Raw genomic sequence first — 15,826 nt, 5'->3', positions numbered from 1 at the left:
TAATCAGGTTGATCACAGTCCCTGTCCTACACAGTCTTAATGCCCATTTACAGTTGTCGTAACTGAGGCACAGAGAACTGAAGGGACTTGCCCAAGGTCACACAGCAGACAAATGGCAGAGCCGGAATTAGAACCCAGGTCCTTCTGACGCCCGTGTTTTACCCACTGGGCCATGCTGCTCCCAGTAAGTGCTTAATAAATACGATTGAATGAAAGACTCAGGTTTATTGAAACATTTGGACACTGTAACTTAATGTGTATGTTAGGACAGTGCTCTGCACATAGTAAGCGCTCAATAAATACCATCGGTTGATTGGTTGTATGTGAGTATTTGTGTGTTTCTTCAACCAGGAAGGCCCGTGAATTCCCTGTTCGTGGCCCCTGCGGTCACCCCAGTGAAGACCGTGTTCGAAAGGCAGACCAACAACCCGGGCGTCAGGCTGTACCAGTATGATCTTCTGGATTACAGCCTGCTGGTGAGTTGTTTCACATCAAATGAACGACCTGACCCTTCCACGTGCCTTGGCACACTTCACCATGCTAATCTGGGTGCTTCTAAAGACGGAGATTCTTGGCTGTCTTGTAATTAACCTGGGGAAGAAATAACGGTTGCTTAGGGTAGCAAGTATTTGTTGTGAGAAATTCTTTTAGGCACTAATGAGTGAATGTGTGGAGGAAACTAGAGACCTTAAAGGGACGGGATCGGCAAAAATTTCATGCTTTTTCTTCTTCTTGCCGATTTACGTGGGGAACAGGGTCTCTTTGTGGGGAGAAAACGTTTCCAGTCTAGGAAGTGCGGGCTTCGGTGGCTTAGGGAAGAGATCGTGGCTCCTGGCTGACCTTATCTTATCCTTACCTTCCCAGCAAAATCTGTCCTCCCCCTGACTTTCCCGTCACTGCAGACGGCACCACCATCCTCCCTGTCTCACAAGCCTTGGTGTTATCCTCGACTCATCTCTCTCATTCAACACACATATTGAAATCTGTCACCAAATCCCGTCAGTTCAAACTTCCCATTTCCCAAATCTGATCTCTCCTCCCCATCCAAACGGCTACCACTTTAATCCAAACGCCTATCCTACGCAGCCTTGATTACCGCATTCGGCCTCCTTGCTGACCTCCCTGTCTCCTGTCTCTCCGCACTCCATTCCATACTTCGCTCTGCTGCTCAGATCATTTTTCTACAGAACCGTTCAAGCCATGTTTCCCCGCTCCTCAAGAACCTCCAGCGGTTGCCCATCCACGTCCGCATCAAACAAAAACTCCTCACCATCGACTTCAAAACCGTCCATCGCCTCTCCCCCTCCTACCTCATCTCGCTACTCTCCTACTCCAACCCAGCCCTCACACTTCACTCCTCTAATGCTAACCTTCTCAGTCTGTTGATCTCATCTATCTCTCCCCCAACCTCTCACCCCCGGTCTGCCTCTGGCCCGGAATGCCCTCCGTCTTCATTCTTTCATTCCGTCGTACTTATTGAGCACTTACTGTGGGCAGAGCACTGTACTGAGCGCTTGGGAAAGTACAATACAACAATAAACAGTGACATTCCCTGCCCACGATGTGCTTGCAGTCTAGATGGGAGGAGACAGACATCAATCAAGATAAATAAAGTTACAGATACGTGCATAAGTGCTGCAGGGTTGGGAAAAACCCTTTGCAGGGGGGAAAAGCAAAGGGACCAAGTCAGGATGACACAGAAGGGAGCGGAACAGACAATTCACATCTGACAGAAATAAACTCTCCCTCACTTCGAAGTCTTATCGAAGGCACGTCTCCTCCAAGAGGCCTTCCCGGACTACACCCTCTTTACCTTTTCTCCCACTCCTTTCTGCATCATCCTGACTTTCTCCCTATATTCATCCCCCTTCCTAGCCCACAGCACTTACGTCCATACCTGTAAGTTATTTCTATTAGCGTCTGTCTCCCCCTTTAGACTCTAAGCTCACTGTGGGCAGGGAATGTTCCCGTTTATTGTTATATTGTACTCTCCCAAGCATTTAGTACAGTGCTCTGCACACCATATGTGCTCAATACATTGACTGACCGAATGACTGACTGCCCTGAGCTATAGAGACGACGCTAAAAAGCGGCTCGGAGAGAGCATTCCTCCCTCACTGACTCCTACCCCAGAGTTTCCCTTTGGGCCAGATGCTGGAGCTGAGGTCCCCCCCCCCCAAGTTGGGGTTAAGAGACTGGGGAGGGGCACCGTACCCCAAAAATCCACTTGCAGAGCCCTTCTGGAAACAAACAAGTGGTTTTGGCCCATAAAGATTGCCAAATGGTATGCCACTGCAAAGGAAGAGCTTTTACAGGGGAGAATTTGAGTTGGGCTTTGTATTAAACTGGAGCCGTCAGCCTTCTCCTCACTGGGCCTCGGCTGTGGATCCGAATCTAGGTGAGAACTAGAACCAACCACTGAGTAAAAGAGCAGCGAGATTTAGTGGAAAGAGCACAGGTCTGGGAGTAGGAGGACCTGGGTTCTAATTCTGGCTCTGCCACTTGTCTGCCATGTGACCTCGGGCAACTCACTTCACTTCTCTGTGCCTCAGTTCCCTCATCTGTCAATTCAATTCCTGTTCTCCATCCTACTTAGACTACCAGCCCCATGTAGGGCCTGGTTATCTTGTATCCACCCCAGCGCTTAGTATGGTGCTGGGTACATAATAAAACACTTACCAAACACCAGAATAATTATCATTATTATTAAGAGTGATGTCAGCTCCCTATTGGATGACCTCCTCTCGGCGTGAACTTCATAGAGAAGCCAAACTCTGCCTGCTTTATTGCAGGACCTCTGGCAGTATTATCTGAACCTGACCGAGGCCAACCTGAAGGAAGAATCCAACTGGAAACTGGAATACATCCTGACTAAAGCGTACGGCGTCAAAGACCTGCATCCCCAAAGCCTGCACGGCTTGGCTAAGCAGTTTGCCCGCCTGGACAGCAAGCAGTTCCAAAAATACTACAATTACGTCTTCGTGAGTTACAACAGCAGCGAGGTTTGCAGTGGAGAGTGTAAGACGAGACAAGTGTGTGCGATCCTGAATCTCGATCGGACTTCCTACACGGAGTGCATCGGGCGGGGGGAGAGGCCTGGTCAAGACCCTCAGGCTGACCAGTAGGGGTTTCCCCCTCGACCTCCATTGGCTCCTCCAACTTGACGCTTCTCTGCTCTGTATTTGCCGAGTACCCAGCACAGTGCCCCGGTACCAAGTGGGCATTCAATAAATACACCTGTTACTACTGCTCCTGCTCCTAGTTTCGACCTCTGTGACACAGCCTCGTGTTATTGCTCAGGGATCGGGGAGGGTGGCTGGGGGAGATGATTTGCGAATGACCGAAATGCCCAAGCGAAGGGAGAAGGAAGGATGAGTGGGAAGGACCCAGGTCGGGATCCGAGTCCTACTCAAGCCTCCGTTTCCCATTCTCCCTGCCTCTAGACTGTAAGCTCACCGTGGGCAGGGGCCGGGTCTACCGACTCGGTTCTAATGATGTGCTCTCCCCAAGGCTTAGTACAGTGCTCTGCACACAGTAAGGGCTCAGTAAATGCCACGGGTTGATTGATTACCCTCTAGACTGTAAGCTCGTTGTGCGCAGGGAATGTGTCTGTTTATTGTTATACTGTGCTCTTCCAACCACTGAGTACAGTGCTCTGCATAAAGGAAGCTCTCAATAAATAGGATTGAATGAATGAAAATGAATGAAGAATTGATTGATCTGGTCTGTAAAATAGAGACAGCATTTCTAGTACTTCCATGGCTCTGGGGGTCGAATGAGACCGGGGAAGGGACCCTCCTTTGAGTCTGCAAGAAGGGCCTGGGTCATTTAAGGCAGAATTATTTTTCCTGAGTTCTGGTAATAGTGTGATCGGTTAAGCCCTATGTGCCAGCCACTGTACTAAGCACTGGGGTGGATCCAAGCACATCAGGTTGGACGCGGTCCCCGTCCCAATTAACAGTGTCAATTCCCATTTTAGAGATGAGGCAACTGAGGCACAGAGAAGTGAAGTGACTTGCCCAAGGTCATCCAGCAGACAGGTGGCGGAGCTGGAATTAGGAGCCATGACCTGACTCCCAGGCCCGTGTTTTATCCACTAAGCCATGCCGCTTCTAAAATAATGATTATATTTGTTAAGTGGTATTTGCCGAGCACTGTTCTAAGCGCTGTGATAGGTTATGAGGTTGGATGCAGTCCCTAGCCCACGCGGGGCTCACAGTCTTTATCCGCATTTTACAGATGACGCCCTGGTTCGTGTGGGCTTGTTAGCTTTCTGGCATTGCATAATGGTGGCTCTGTGGGAGGAAGCGGTTATCGTCCGTTTTCCTGGAAGGGGGATTATGTGTAAGTAGAGGGGCAAAGTCCTGTTCACTCACACTGCCAAGAAAAGCAAGTCGTGCAAGTCCTCCTTGGCATCATTTTTACCTGCTAATTGGCTCCCTCTAATTGTCTCCTGGTGTTCCCGTGTTATTTAAATGGGCGTTAAAAATCGACTTCCTTTGGGATTTGCGGCTGTGAAAGCAACCCCAGCTGGTGGTTTGGGCCTGGGGCTAAGATGGAGAATTGGAAATATCTCCCAGGTCCTCCACTGACACCCGGAACCTTGAGCAAGGCACAGCCTCCTAATGTAACGTCGGTATTTGTTAAGCGCTTACTATGTGCCGAGCACTGTTCTAAGCGCTGGGGTAGACACAGGGGAATCAGGTTGTCCCACGTGGGGCTCACAGTCTTCATCCCCATTTTACAGATGAGGTAACTGAGGCACCGAGAAGTGAAGTGACTCGCCCACAGTCACACAGCTGGCAAGTGGCCGAGCCGGGATTCGAACTCATGACCTCTGACTCCAAAGCCCGTGCTCTTTCCACTGAGCCACACTGCTTCTCTTGTACCCCTTCTGGCGTCTGCCACGTGGGGAGGGGGATTTCCCCCATCGTGTGAAGGATAATGCTAATAATTAGGGTACTTGCTAAGTGCTTCCTATGGGCCAACCACTGTTCTAAGCCCTGGGGTAGATACAACAATGTGGACTAGTGGAAAGAGCAGGGGCTTGGGAGTCAGAGGTCGTGGGTTCTAATCCCGGCTCCGCCACTTGTCTGCTCTGTGACCTTGGGCAAACCACTTCACTTCTCTGTGCCTCAGTTCCCTCATCTGTAAAATGGGGATTAAGACCGTGAGCCCTGTGTGGGACAACTTGATTAGCTTGTATCTATCCCAGTGCTTAGAACAGTGCTTAGCACATAATAAGCACTTAACAAATATGACAAGTTAATCAGTTTGGACATAGTCCCTGTCCCACGTGCGGCTCACGGTCTCAATCCCCATTTTATAATAATGATAAAAATAATGATGATATTTTAGGGCTTACTCTGTGCCAAATACTGTTCTAAGCGCTGGGGTAGATACAAGATAATCAGGTTATCCCACATGGGGCTCACATCTTAGTCCCCATTTCAGCTGAGGTATCTGAGGCACAGAGAAATGAAATGACTTGCCCAAAGTCACCCAGCAGACAAGTGGTGGAGTCGGAATTAAAGCCCATGACCTTCTAAATCACAGGCCCGTGCTCTATCCACCACGCCATGCTGCTTCTCAATATAATATATAATCATATTACATTCTCATGCAATTACCGTGGGCTGGGAATGTGTTATATTGTTGTGTGGTACTCTCCCAAGCACCTAGTACAGTGCGCTACACCGCATAAGTGCACACCCCGCACGCTCCGCTCCTCCGCCGCTCACCTCCTCACCGTCCCCCGTTCTCGCCCGTCCCGCCGTCTACCCCTGGGCCACGTCCTCCCGCGGTCCCGGAACGCCCTGCCTCCTCACCTCCGCCAAACTAACTCTCTTTCCCTCTTTAAAGTCCTACTCCTCCAAGAGGCCTTCCTAGACTGAGCTTCCCCTTTTCCCTCTGCTCCCTCTCTACTCTTCCTTCCCCTCCCCTGAGCTAAGCCCCCTTTCCCCCCTTTCTCTCTGCTCTTTCCCCTCCCCTTTCCCCTCCCCTCAGCACTGTGCTCATTTGTCTATATTTTTATTACCCTGTTTATTTTGTTAATGAGGTGTACATCCCCTTGATTCTATTTATCGTGATTACGTTGTCCTGTTTTTGTCCGTCGGTCTTCCCCGATTAGACTGGAAGCCCATCAGTGGGCAGGGATTGTCTCTATCTGTTGCCGAATTGTCCATTTCCAAGCGCTTAGTACAGTGCTCTGCACATAGTAAGCGCTCAAGAAATACTATTGAACGAATGAATAGTAAGTGCTCAATAAATACAATTGATTGACTGATAGAGAAGCAAGATGGCAACGAGCACAGACTTAGGAGTCAGAGGATCTTGTTCTAATCCCAGCTCGGCAATTTTCCTGTAACTTAGTTATGGGCAGGGAACACGGTCTGCTAATTCTGTTGTATTATACCCTCCCAAGCGCTTAGTGCTGTGCTCTGTAAATAGTAAGCTCGCAATCGGTCAATAAATCAGCGCTCAGAACAGTGTTTGGCACATAGTAAGCCCTTAACATACCATTATTATTAGTATAATTACGATTGATTGATGAGACCTTGGACAAGTCACCTTTTCTATGCTTGTTTCCTCATCTGCGGAATCGGGTTCTGTACCCGATCTCACTCGTACTTAATCTGTGAGCCCCATGTGGAACAACGACTGTGCCTGACCTGCTTATCTTGTATCTACTCCAGCGCTTAGAACAGTGCTTGGCACATAGGAAGCACTTGAATACGTAATTATTGTTGGACCATCGTACGAGAAGCAGCGTGGCTCGGTGGAAAGAGTCCGGGCTTGGGAGTCAGAGGTCATGGGTTCGAATCCCGGCTCTGCCACTCGTTAGCTGTGTGCCTGTGGGCAAGTCACTTCACTTCTCTGTGCCTCAGTTCCCTCATCTGTAAAATGGGGATTAACTGTGAGCCTCACGTGGGACAACCTGATTCCCCTGTATCTACCCCAGCGCTTAGAACAGTGCTCTGGACATGGTAAGCGCTTAACAAATACCAACATTTATTTATTTTATTTTTATACTAGTAATCATAATAATGATGGTATTTCTTAAACACTATGTGCCAAGCACTGTTCTAAGGGCTGGGTAGATACAAGGGAATTAGGTTGTCCCACATGGGGCTCACAGTCTCAGTCCCCATTTTACAGATAAGGTAACTGAGGCACAGAGATCGTCTCTATCTGTTGCCGAATTGTACATTCGAAGCTCTTAATACAGTGCTCTGCACATAATAAGTGCTCAGTAAATACTACTGAATGAATGAAGTGGCTTGCTCACGGCCGCACGGCAGACAAGTGGCAGAGCCGGGATTCGAACCCACGAGTTGTATAATGACCATTGCCCTGTACAGTCCATCCTCCCAGGAGTCTTCTTCGAACAGGTCCACTGGGACTCTTGGAAAAAATCAGGTGAGTTCCCCACAAATATTTTTTTATAATATTGGTTGACCGCTTACTGTATGCCAGGCACTGTGCTAATCGCTGGGGTGGATATAAGCAGACTGAGTTGGACACAGTCCCTGTCCCACATGGGGATCACAGTCTCAATCCTACTTTTACAGATGAGGGAACTGCGGTCCAGAGAAGTGAAGTGACTAACCCAAGGTCACACAGCCGACAAGTGGAGGAGCCGGGATTAGAGCCCGTGACCTTCTGACTCCCAGGCCCGAGCTCCGTCTACTACACCGTGCCGCTTCTCTAACGCCCGTGCTTGAGCCCCTGCAACTGTGGCCTCTGAATATATAAAGAAAATGTTTATGAGTCTCGGCTGGCCAACATTTCATTTGGTGGGGAAATGCAAAAATCCCAGAGAAAAGGTACATTTTTGCCACCCAGTGGACCTTCGAGGAACTTTATTGACGGTCGGAAAGGCTCTGGGATTTAAATTTGAGAGTCACCACGCAACTGGCCAAAATAGAAAGTTGTTGTGGGCTGGATCTTTTCATTCATTCAATAGCATTTATTGAGCGCTGTACTAAGCGCTTGGAACGTACAAGTCGGCAACAGATAGAGACGGTCCCTGCCCTTTGATGGGCTTACGGTCTAATCGGGGGAGACGCCAGACGAGAACAATGGCAATAGAGTCGAGGGGAAGAACATCTCATAGAAACAATGGCAAATAAATAGAATCAGGGTGATGTACAGCTCATTAAACAAAATAAATAGGGTGATGAAGATATAGACAGTCGAGCGGCGAGTACAGTGCTGAGGGGATGGGACGGGAGACGGGGAGAAGGAGAGGGAAAGCGGGGAGAAGAAGGTTTAGCTGCGGAGAGCTGAAGGGGGTTAGAGGGAGCAGAGGGAAGAAAGGGGGGAGCTCAGTCTGGGAAGGCCTCTTGGAGGAGGTGAGTTTTAAGTAGGGATTTGAAGAGGGGAAGAGAATCAGATTGGCTGAGGTGAGGAGGGAGGGCGTTCCGGGACCGCGGGAGGACGTGACCCGGGGGTCGACGGCGGGACGGGCGAGACCGAGGGACGGCGAGGAGGTGGGCGGTAGAAAGAGAGAAGGGAGGAGAGGTAGGAAGGGGCGAGGTGACGGAGAGCCTCGAAGCCTAGAGTGAGAAGTTTTTGTTTGGAGCGGAGGTCGATGGGCAACCACTGGAGGTGTTTAAGAAGGGGAGGGACATGCCCAGACATGCCCATGGCCTGGGCCAGTTCCGCACACCACGGTTTACTCCCCAGGCATTTGATATTCACCCCATCCTCAGCCCCATTGTACTTATGTATCTACAAACGCTCTTGTATTGTAAAAATGATGGTATTTGTTAAGCGCTTACTATGCTTCAAGCACCGTTCTGGACGCTGGGGTTCTCTGGACACTGGGGTTCCTCTCAAGCAAACAGCCCAACACTATCAATGCCGCGAGAAGCGGTGTGGCTAGTGGAGAGGGCATGGGCCCGGAAGTCAGAGCACCTTGGATCTAGTCCCAGCTCTGCCGCTTCATCATCAGTGCTATTCATCCAACGCTCGTCTGCGGGGTGACCTTGGACAAGTCGCTTAACTTTTCTGTGCCTCGGTTACCTCAGTGGTAAAATGGGGCTTGACCGTGAGTCCCACGAGGGACCTGGACTGTGTCCAACCCTGTTTAGCTTGTATCTATTTCAGCACTTAGTACAGAGTCTGCCACATAGTAAGTTCTTTACAAAAAACATTAAAAAAAAGACTCCACCAAAGCAAAACTGCTCGTGTCTCCAACCCACTGCTCACACCTTTCCCTTGGCATGGATCACCCACTCTCCTCCACTCGGCCAAACCGAGGCCCTTCTTTCTTTCAAAGTCCTATTTAAATAGGTCACCCTGAGGAGGTGATTAACACTCCAGTTTTCTCAGATATATCATCCCACCCGTTAGCACATTTTTATCTTGTTATTGGCTTATTTTTGTGCTGTTTACACCTAATCTCTCATTCTTCCTGTTGCCAATTTATCAGTGTATATATTCTATCTCCCCTCTTAGATTGTAAGATCCTCAAGATAGGGATTTTGTCTGTCCCTTCTTTTGTATGTTTCTGTGGTGCCTAGTACAGTGTTCTGCATACAGCAGACATTCACTGAATACCGTTGATGCTGACAGTGATATCTGTAAAAACGATTCCGGATATTACGCTTCAGTAGCAAAGCTGAATGATTTCTATAAAATGTGAACATAGATGTTCATGTGCATGATGAGGATGACAATGACATTTGGACATGTGTTTAGCACGTAATAATAATGATAATAATTCATTCAATCAATCACATTTATTGAGCATTTACTGTGTGCAGAGCATTGTACTAAGAGCTTGGAAAGTACAATTCAGCAACAGAGAGACAATCTCTGCCCACAACGGGCTCACAGTCTAGAAGGGGGGAGACAGACATCAGAACAAGTAAACAGGCATTTAATATAAATGAATAGAATTATAGATATGTACATATATACACAAGTGCTGTGGGGTGGGGAGTGGGGGTAGAGCAAATGGAGCGAGTCAAGGCGATGGAGAGGGGAAAGAGACCTGAGGAAAACGGGGGGCTCAGTCTGGGAAGGCCTCCTGGAGGAGGTGAGCTCTCAGTAGGGCTGTGAAGGGAAGTAGCACACTACTGTGTGCTAGTTTGGTGGATGTGAGGAGGGAGGGCATTCCAGGCCACAGGTAGGATGTGGGCCAGGGGTGGACCTGGGACAGGTGGGAACGAGGCCCAGTGAGGAGGTTAGCGGCGGCAAAGGAGCAGAGCGTGCGGACTGGGCTGGAGGAGGAGAGAAGGGAGGTGAGGTAAGGGGGCAAGGAGATGGACAGCTTGGAAGCCAAGAGTGAGGAGTTTTTGCTTCGTGCAAAGGTTCATTCATTCAATAGTATTTATTGAGCGCTTACTATGTGCAGAACACTGTACTAAGCGCTTGGAATGAACAAGTCGGCAACAGATAGAGACGGGCCCTGCCGTTTGACGGGCTTACGGTCTGATCGGGGGAGACGGACAGGCGAGAACGATGGCGATAAAAGGTTGATAGGCAACCACTGGAGGTTTCTGAGGAGGGGAGTGATAGGCCCAGAGTATTTCTGTAGAAAGGTAATCTAGGCAGCAGAGTGAAGTATAGACTGAAGTGGGGAGAGACAGGAGGGTGGGAGATCATAAAGAGGTTGATGCAGTAATCCAGTCGGGATACGATGAGAGATTGTACCAACAAGGTAGCGGTTTGGATGGAGAGGAAGGGGCGGATCTTGGCGATGTTGCGAAGGTGAGACCGGCAGGTTTTGGTGACGGATTGGATGTGTGGACTGAATGAGAGAGCGGAGTCAAGGATGACGCCAAGCTTGCGGGCTCGTGAGACGGGAGAGATGGTAGTGCCGGCTACAGGGAAGGGAAAGTCAGGGAGACAAGGTAAGCAGATTGGACTCAGCCTCTACCGCACGTGGGGTTCAAAGTGTAAGGGGGAGGGAAAACAGGTGTATCAAATCCCCATTTTATAGATGAGGTAACTGAGGCATAGAGAAGTTAAGTGATTTGCCCAAGGTCGTACAGCAGGCAAGTGGTAGCACTGGGATAAGGACCCGAGTCTTTTGACTCCCAGTTCTATCCTCCTTTCCGGAGGCCACACTGCTCTCCTTCTGTGACAACACACCTACCCTCTGCTGAACAGCGTGCTTGGTGCTGCGGGAAGACGAGGGTGGAGTATGTCGAACTGTGCTGTGTACAAGCAGGAGCATTAGAGAAACAGCACGGCTTAGTGGAAAGAGCGCGGGCTTGGGAGTCACAGGTCGTGGGTTTTAATCCCGGCTCCCCCACTTGTCAGCTGTGTGATTTAGGGCAAGTCTCTTGACTTCTCTGTGCCTCAGTTACCTCATCTGTAAAATGGGGATTAAGAGTGTGAGCCCCACTTGGGACAACTCGATTAACTTGTATCTACCCCAGAGTTTAGAACCGTACTTGGCACATAGAGCTTAACAAATACCATTATTATTATTATAAGGAGAGATTGCGTGTGGTTTTTGAGTCTAATATGTGACTCAACATCTTTCACATCATGCACCTGGAAAGACTGCTCCTTGTATTTACTCCCCACAGGACTAGACACCATTTTCCTTCCTCTGTTTTATCATCCCAGTCCTCATCTGTAAAATGGTAATTGAGACTGTGAGCCCCATGTGGGACAGGGACTGTGTCTAACCCCGTTTGCTTGTTTCTAACCCAGTGCTTGGTACAGTGCCTGGCACGCGGGAAGCACTTAACAAATACCAAAATTATTATTTTTATCTATATGATTTGAGTGCTTGGTTCTCACCCCAGCCCCATAGCACTTATGTACGTATCCATGGTTTATTTATATTAATGTCTGTCTTCCCCTCTACACTCTAAGCTCGTTGTGTATTGCTATTGCAGCTCTGTTGGATTGTACTCTCCCAAGTGGTTAGCATAGTGCTCTGTATAGGGTTAGCTCTCAGTAAATAATAATAATAATGTTGGTATTTGTTAAGTGCTTACTATGTGCAGAGCACTGTTCTAAGCGCTGGGGTAGATACAGGGGAATCAGGTTGTCCCACGTGAGGCTCACAGTCTTAATTCCCGTTTTACAGATGAGGGAACTGAGGCGCAGAGAAGCTAAGTGACTTGCCCACAGTCACCCAGCTGACAAGGGGCAGAGCCGGGATTCGAACCCATGACCTCTGACTCCCAAGCCTGGACTCTTTCCACTGAGCCACGCTGCTTCCCTAAATACCATTAATTGATTACAGTGAGCAGAAGAAGCAGCGTGGCTGAGTGACTAGAGCACAGGTTCTAGTCTCGGTTCTGTCACTTGTCTGCTGCGTGACCTGGGAGAGTCACTTCACTTCTCTGTGCCTCAGTTACTTCACCTGTAAAATGGGGATTGAGACTGTGAGCCCCATGTGGGACAGGAACTGTACCCAACTCTACTGCCTTGTATTTACCCTAGCACTTAGAAGTGGGGCTCTAGACTGTATGCTCATGGTGGGCAGAGAATTTCTGTTACGTTGTTGGTTTTACTCTCCCAAGCGCTTAGTACAGTGCCCTGCATACAGTAGGGGCTCAATAAATACAATTGATTGATGGATCGGCACTTAGTGCTCAACAAATATCACAAAAAACAAATACACAAACAAATACCATTAATTGATTACGGTAAGCTCTCGTTAGATCCGACTGCTGTTGATCAAGCAAAACTGTGTAGTATAGATATCTTAAACACACCACAACTGTAATATGAGGAAGTGAGAAGAATTCGATTCAAAGGGGCTTTACACAAGGGGCTGGGTCGGGTAGGAGAGAATAAACTTCGGCACTATATGATTAGACTTTTAAACAGCTCAGCTCATTACTAGCGAGATGTATTTTCGAGGACTCCTGCAAAATCCTTTCTCACGTCTCACAGCCGCTGAAAGCATCATTCCGGCATTGGTCTCCGGGACAGCGCCCAAATTGTGCTCAGAACAATGGCTAGCATGCCGGGGAGGATATTTCTATAGTATTCGTCTGTCTTCTTTCCCACCGAGCAAGCAAATGGCTGCCGAGATGCCTGAGAGAGCCATAGCAACCGGCCTCCGTAGATTCCGTTCAGTGTAGAAATGATTCATTATCTATTTCCTCCCGATCTAGCGGCTTTTGGCTGGAGCCGCCCTCCGCCCCTGGTAGGGTTAACGTTTCTACTGCAATCCTTCAGGAAGGTTGAGCTTGAGGCCACCGGTTAGGCAGAATGAAAGCATCTGGGGCTCGCTCTTCAGAAATAGGATTACCCCGAGGGTCAATCTGGAATTGGTGGATTCTTCCAGGCCACGTCAGGTGATCACACGGACTCGGAAACAGGGAATGGTGGAGGAAGGGGCTTCTTAGAGAGACCACGATCAAGGACAGTCTCCAGGATTTATCGGGACACAGATCAGCTTAAATCGCACTAGGGACACTACAGAGCAGCGTGGCTTAGTATATAGAGCAGGGGCCTGGGAGTCAAAAGGATCTGGGTTCTAATCCCGGCTCTGCCACGCATCTGCTGTGTGACCTCGGGCGAGTTACCTCATTTCTCAGGCCTCAGTTCCCTCATCTGTTAAATGGGGATTAAGAGCGTGAGCCCCATGTGGGACAGGGACTGTGTCCAACCCGATTAACTTGCATCTACCCCAGTGCTCAGAACAGTGCTTGGCACATAATAAGTGCTTAAAAAATACCATAATAGTTATTATCATTATTATTAATAATAAAAGTGACTCCTAAATGACAGTTTCCTGCTTCCAACTCTCACAGATATCATTCATTCAATCATATTTATTGAGCACTTAGAGTGTGCAAAACAATGTACTAAATACTTGGGGGAGTACAATATAACAATAAACAGACACGTTCCCTGTCCACAATGAGCTTACAGTCTAGACGGGGGAGACGGACGTGAGCATGAATAAATAAATTGCAAATACGTGTTTAACATCAGGTACTGATGGATATATTGTACACCCATAAGCAGTTGGTACAGTGCTCTGCACACAGTAAAGACTCAATCAATGCCATTGATTGATTGATTGCGGTGGGCGTTTCCTGATTTACCATTCATAAGTGATTTTGAAGGAGATCTCACTGACTCTGGCCTCTCACTCCATATCCACTCGGAAAAATGGAAGCCAAGGATATTTGTGGAGTCTCCAAGCTTCCGCGGGATGGGCACAACACTGTAGACTTTGCAAAATGAACGGAGAATTAAGTCTTTGCACCCAGCGTGTGTTTAGGAAGGAGTCTTAAGTGTTAGGGATCCAATTTCCTAGTGAATTTAGGATCCTCGGGAGAGCTGATTTGAAGCGAACAAAAGGCCGGTGGGACTGTTTAGAAACCTGGAGTTTTGGGGCTATTGGTAGTGATTGGCCTGAAGACTGTTAGTCCAAGGTAGTTGGAGATCAATCAAATATGCATTTATCGAGTTCTTACTGTGTGCAGAGCACTATCCTAAGCACTTGGTGAAACATCGTGGCTTAGCGGAAAGAGCCCGGGTCTGCGAGTCAGAGGACCAGGGTTCTAATCTCTGCTCTGCTGCTTACGTGCTGTGTGACCTTGGGCAAGTCATTTCACTTCCTCTGTGCCTCAGTTCCCTCATCTGCAAAGTGGGGATTTAATACCCCTTCTACTTAGACTGTGAGCTCCATGTGGGACCTACGTATCTTGAATCTTCCCCAGAGCTTAGTACAGTACATGGCATATAGTAAGCACTTAACAAATACTATTATGCTGCTGCTGCTGATGATGATCTGATCTTGCAGGGTTCTCTTGAAAGATGGTGGATAAAGAGGCGAGGTATGATCTAAGCCCTGGTCTCCCCTGTCACAAATCACCACAGAAGTGTTCAGTCTGATTAGCTTGTCTCTACCTCAGCTCTTAGAACAGTGCTTGACACAAAGTAAGCAACTAACAAATGCCATCATTATTATTTTTTTATTATTATTGAGTGGCAATCTATTACCTGTGAGACTCTCCAAGTGTCCAAAATGAGCAATTTGGATAAGATTGAAACTGTTGGGCTACTGGGTTAGATCCCAAATTCTGCTTCACATATGTATAGACTTACCTATGGAGAAGCAGCATGGCCTGGTGGAAAGACCACAGGCCTGGGAGTCAGAGGAACTGGGTCTAATAATGACTCTTTTTCTACTTGCCTGCTGTGTGACCTTGAGCAAGTCACTTCCCTGTGCCTCAGTGTTCTTACCTTTAAATGAGGATTCAATACCTGATCTCCCTCCTGCTTAAACTGTGACCCCCATAAGGGACAGGGATTGTGTCCAGCCTGATTTACTTGTAATCAATCAATCAAACCTATTTATTGAATGCTTACTGTGTATTAAGCACTTGGGAAAGTACAATCTAACAGAGTTGGTAGACAAATTCCCTTCTCACGATGAATTTGCAGTCTAGATGGACATTAATATAAATAAATAAATTATGGATGTGTACATAAGAACGGTGCCTCTCAGGGTGGCACCTGCAGAGTTTCCAGTCCTCTACCAGTCTCGGCTATGGGAGGGAGAGTCAAGCAGAGGCCTGTCCATTCCCTTCCTAGCTTGGCCAGTGGCTAGCGAGGGGAAGGCAACCTGCTACAAGTCATAACTCACCCGTGCTGGGCAGCAGCAGTACGAGAGAGAGTCGAGGGCGCAGACTCGAGTTGACTGCGCAGAAGGAGGCAATGGTAAACCACTTCCAGATTTTTCCCAAGAAAGATCTATGGATCCGCTCCCAGAACGATTGCAGATGGAGAACGGGCCGTTCTGGAAGAGATGTGTCCGTGGCGTCGCTATGGGTCGGAAACGACTCGACGGCATAAGACAAGCCTTAAGAGCTGTAGGAATGAGTGTGGG

At 48.4% G+C, this 15,826-nt stretch overlaps 1 protein-coding gene and 1 non-coding gene across 2 annotated transcripts in view; both read left to right on the top strand.

Annotated features, from left to right (window-relative positions):
• Positions 1–3,249, top strand: part of SMPDL3A (sphingomyelin phosphodiesterase acid like 3A) — a gene marked incomplete at its 5' end in the record, with an annotated part of 37,751 nt that extends 34,502 nt beyond the window's left edge. The window contains 2 exons of the mRNA XM_029046429.1: positions 352–476; positions 2,793–3,249. Of these exons, the coding sequence (XP_028902262.1) occupies positions 352–476; positions 2,793–3,125 (458 nt within the window). The remainder of the gene's footprint in view (positions 1–351; positions 477–2,792) is intronic.
• A 12,186-nt stretch (positions 3,250–15,435) lies between these two features.
• LOC114809277 lies at positions 15,436–15,573 on the top strand. Its single transcript, XR_003757065.1, has one exon. It is a non-coding gene; the product is annotated as a small nucleolar RNA SNORA7 (small nucleolar RNA).
• Positions 15,574–15,826: the final 253 nt, after the last annotated feature.

The sequence above is a fragment of the Ornithorhynchus anatinus genome, chromosome 2 (genome assembly GCF_004115215.2).
Source record: "Ornithorhynchus anatinus isolate Pmale09 chromosome 2, mOrnAna1.pri.v4, whole genome shotgun sequence".
Classification (NCBI taxonomy): Eukaryota; Metazoa; Chordata; class Mammalia; order Monotremata; family Ornithorhynchidae; genus Ornithorhynchus; species Ornithorhynchus anatinus.
This window is presented reverse-complemented; position numbering and strand designations above follow the sequence as displayed.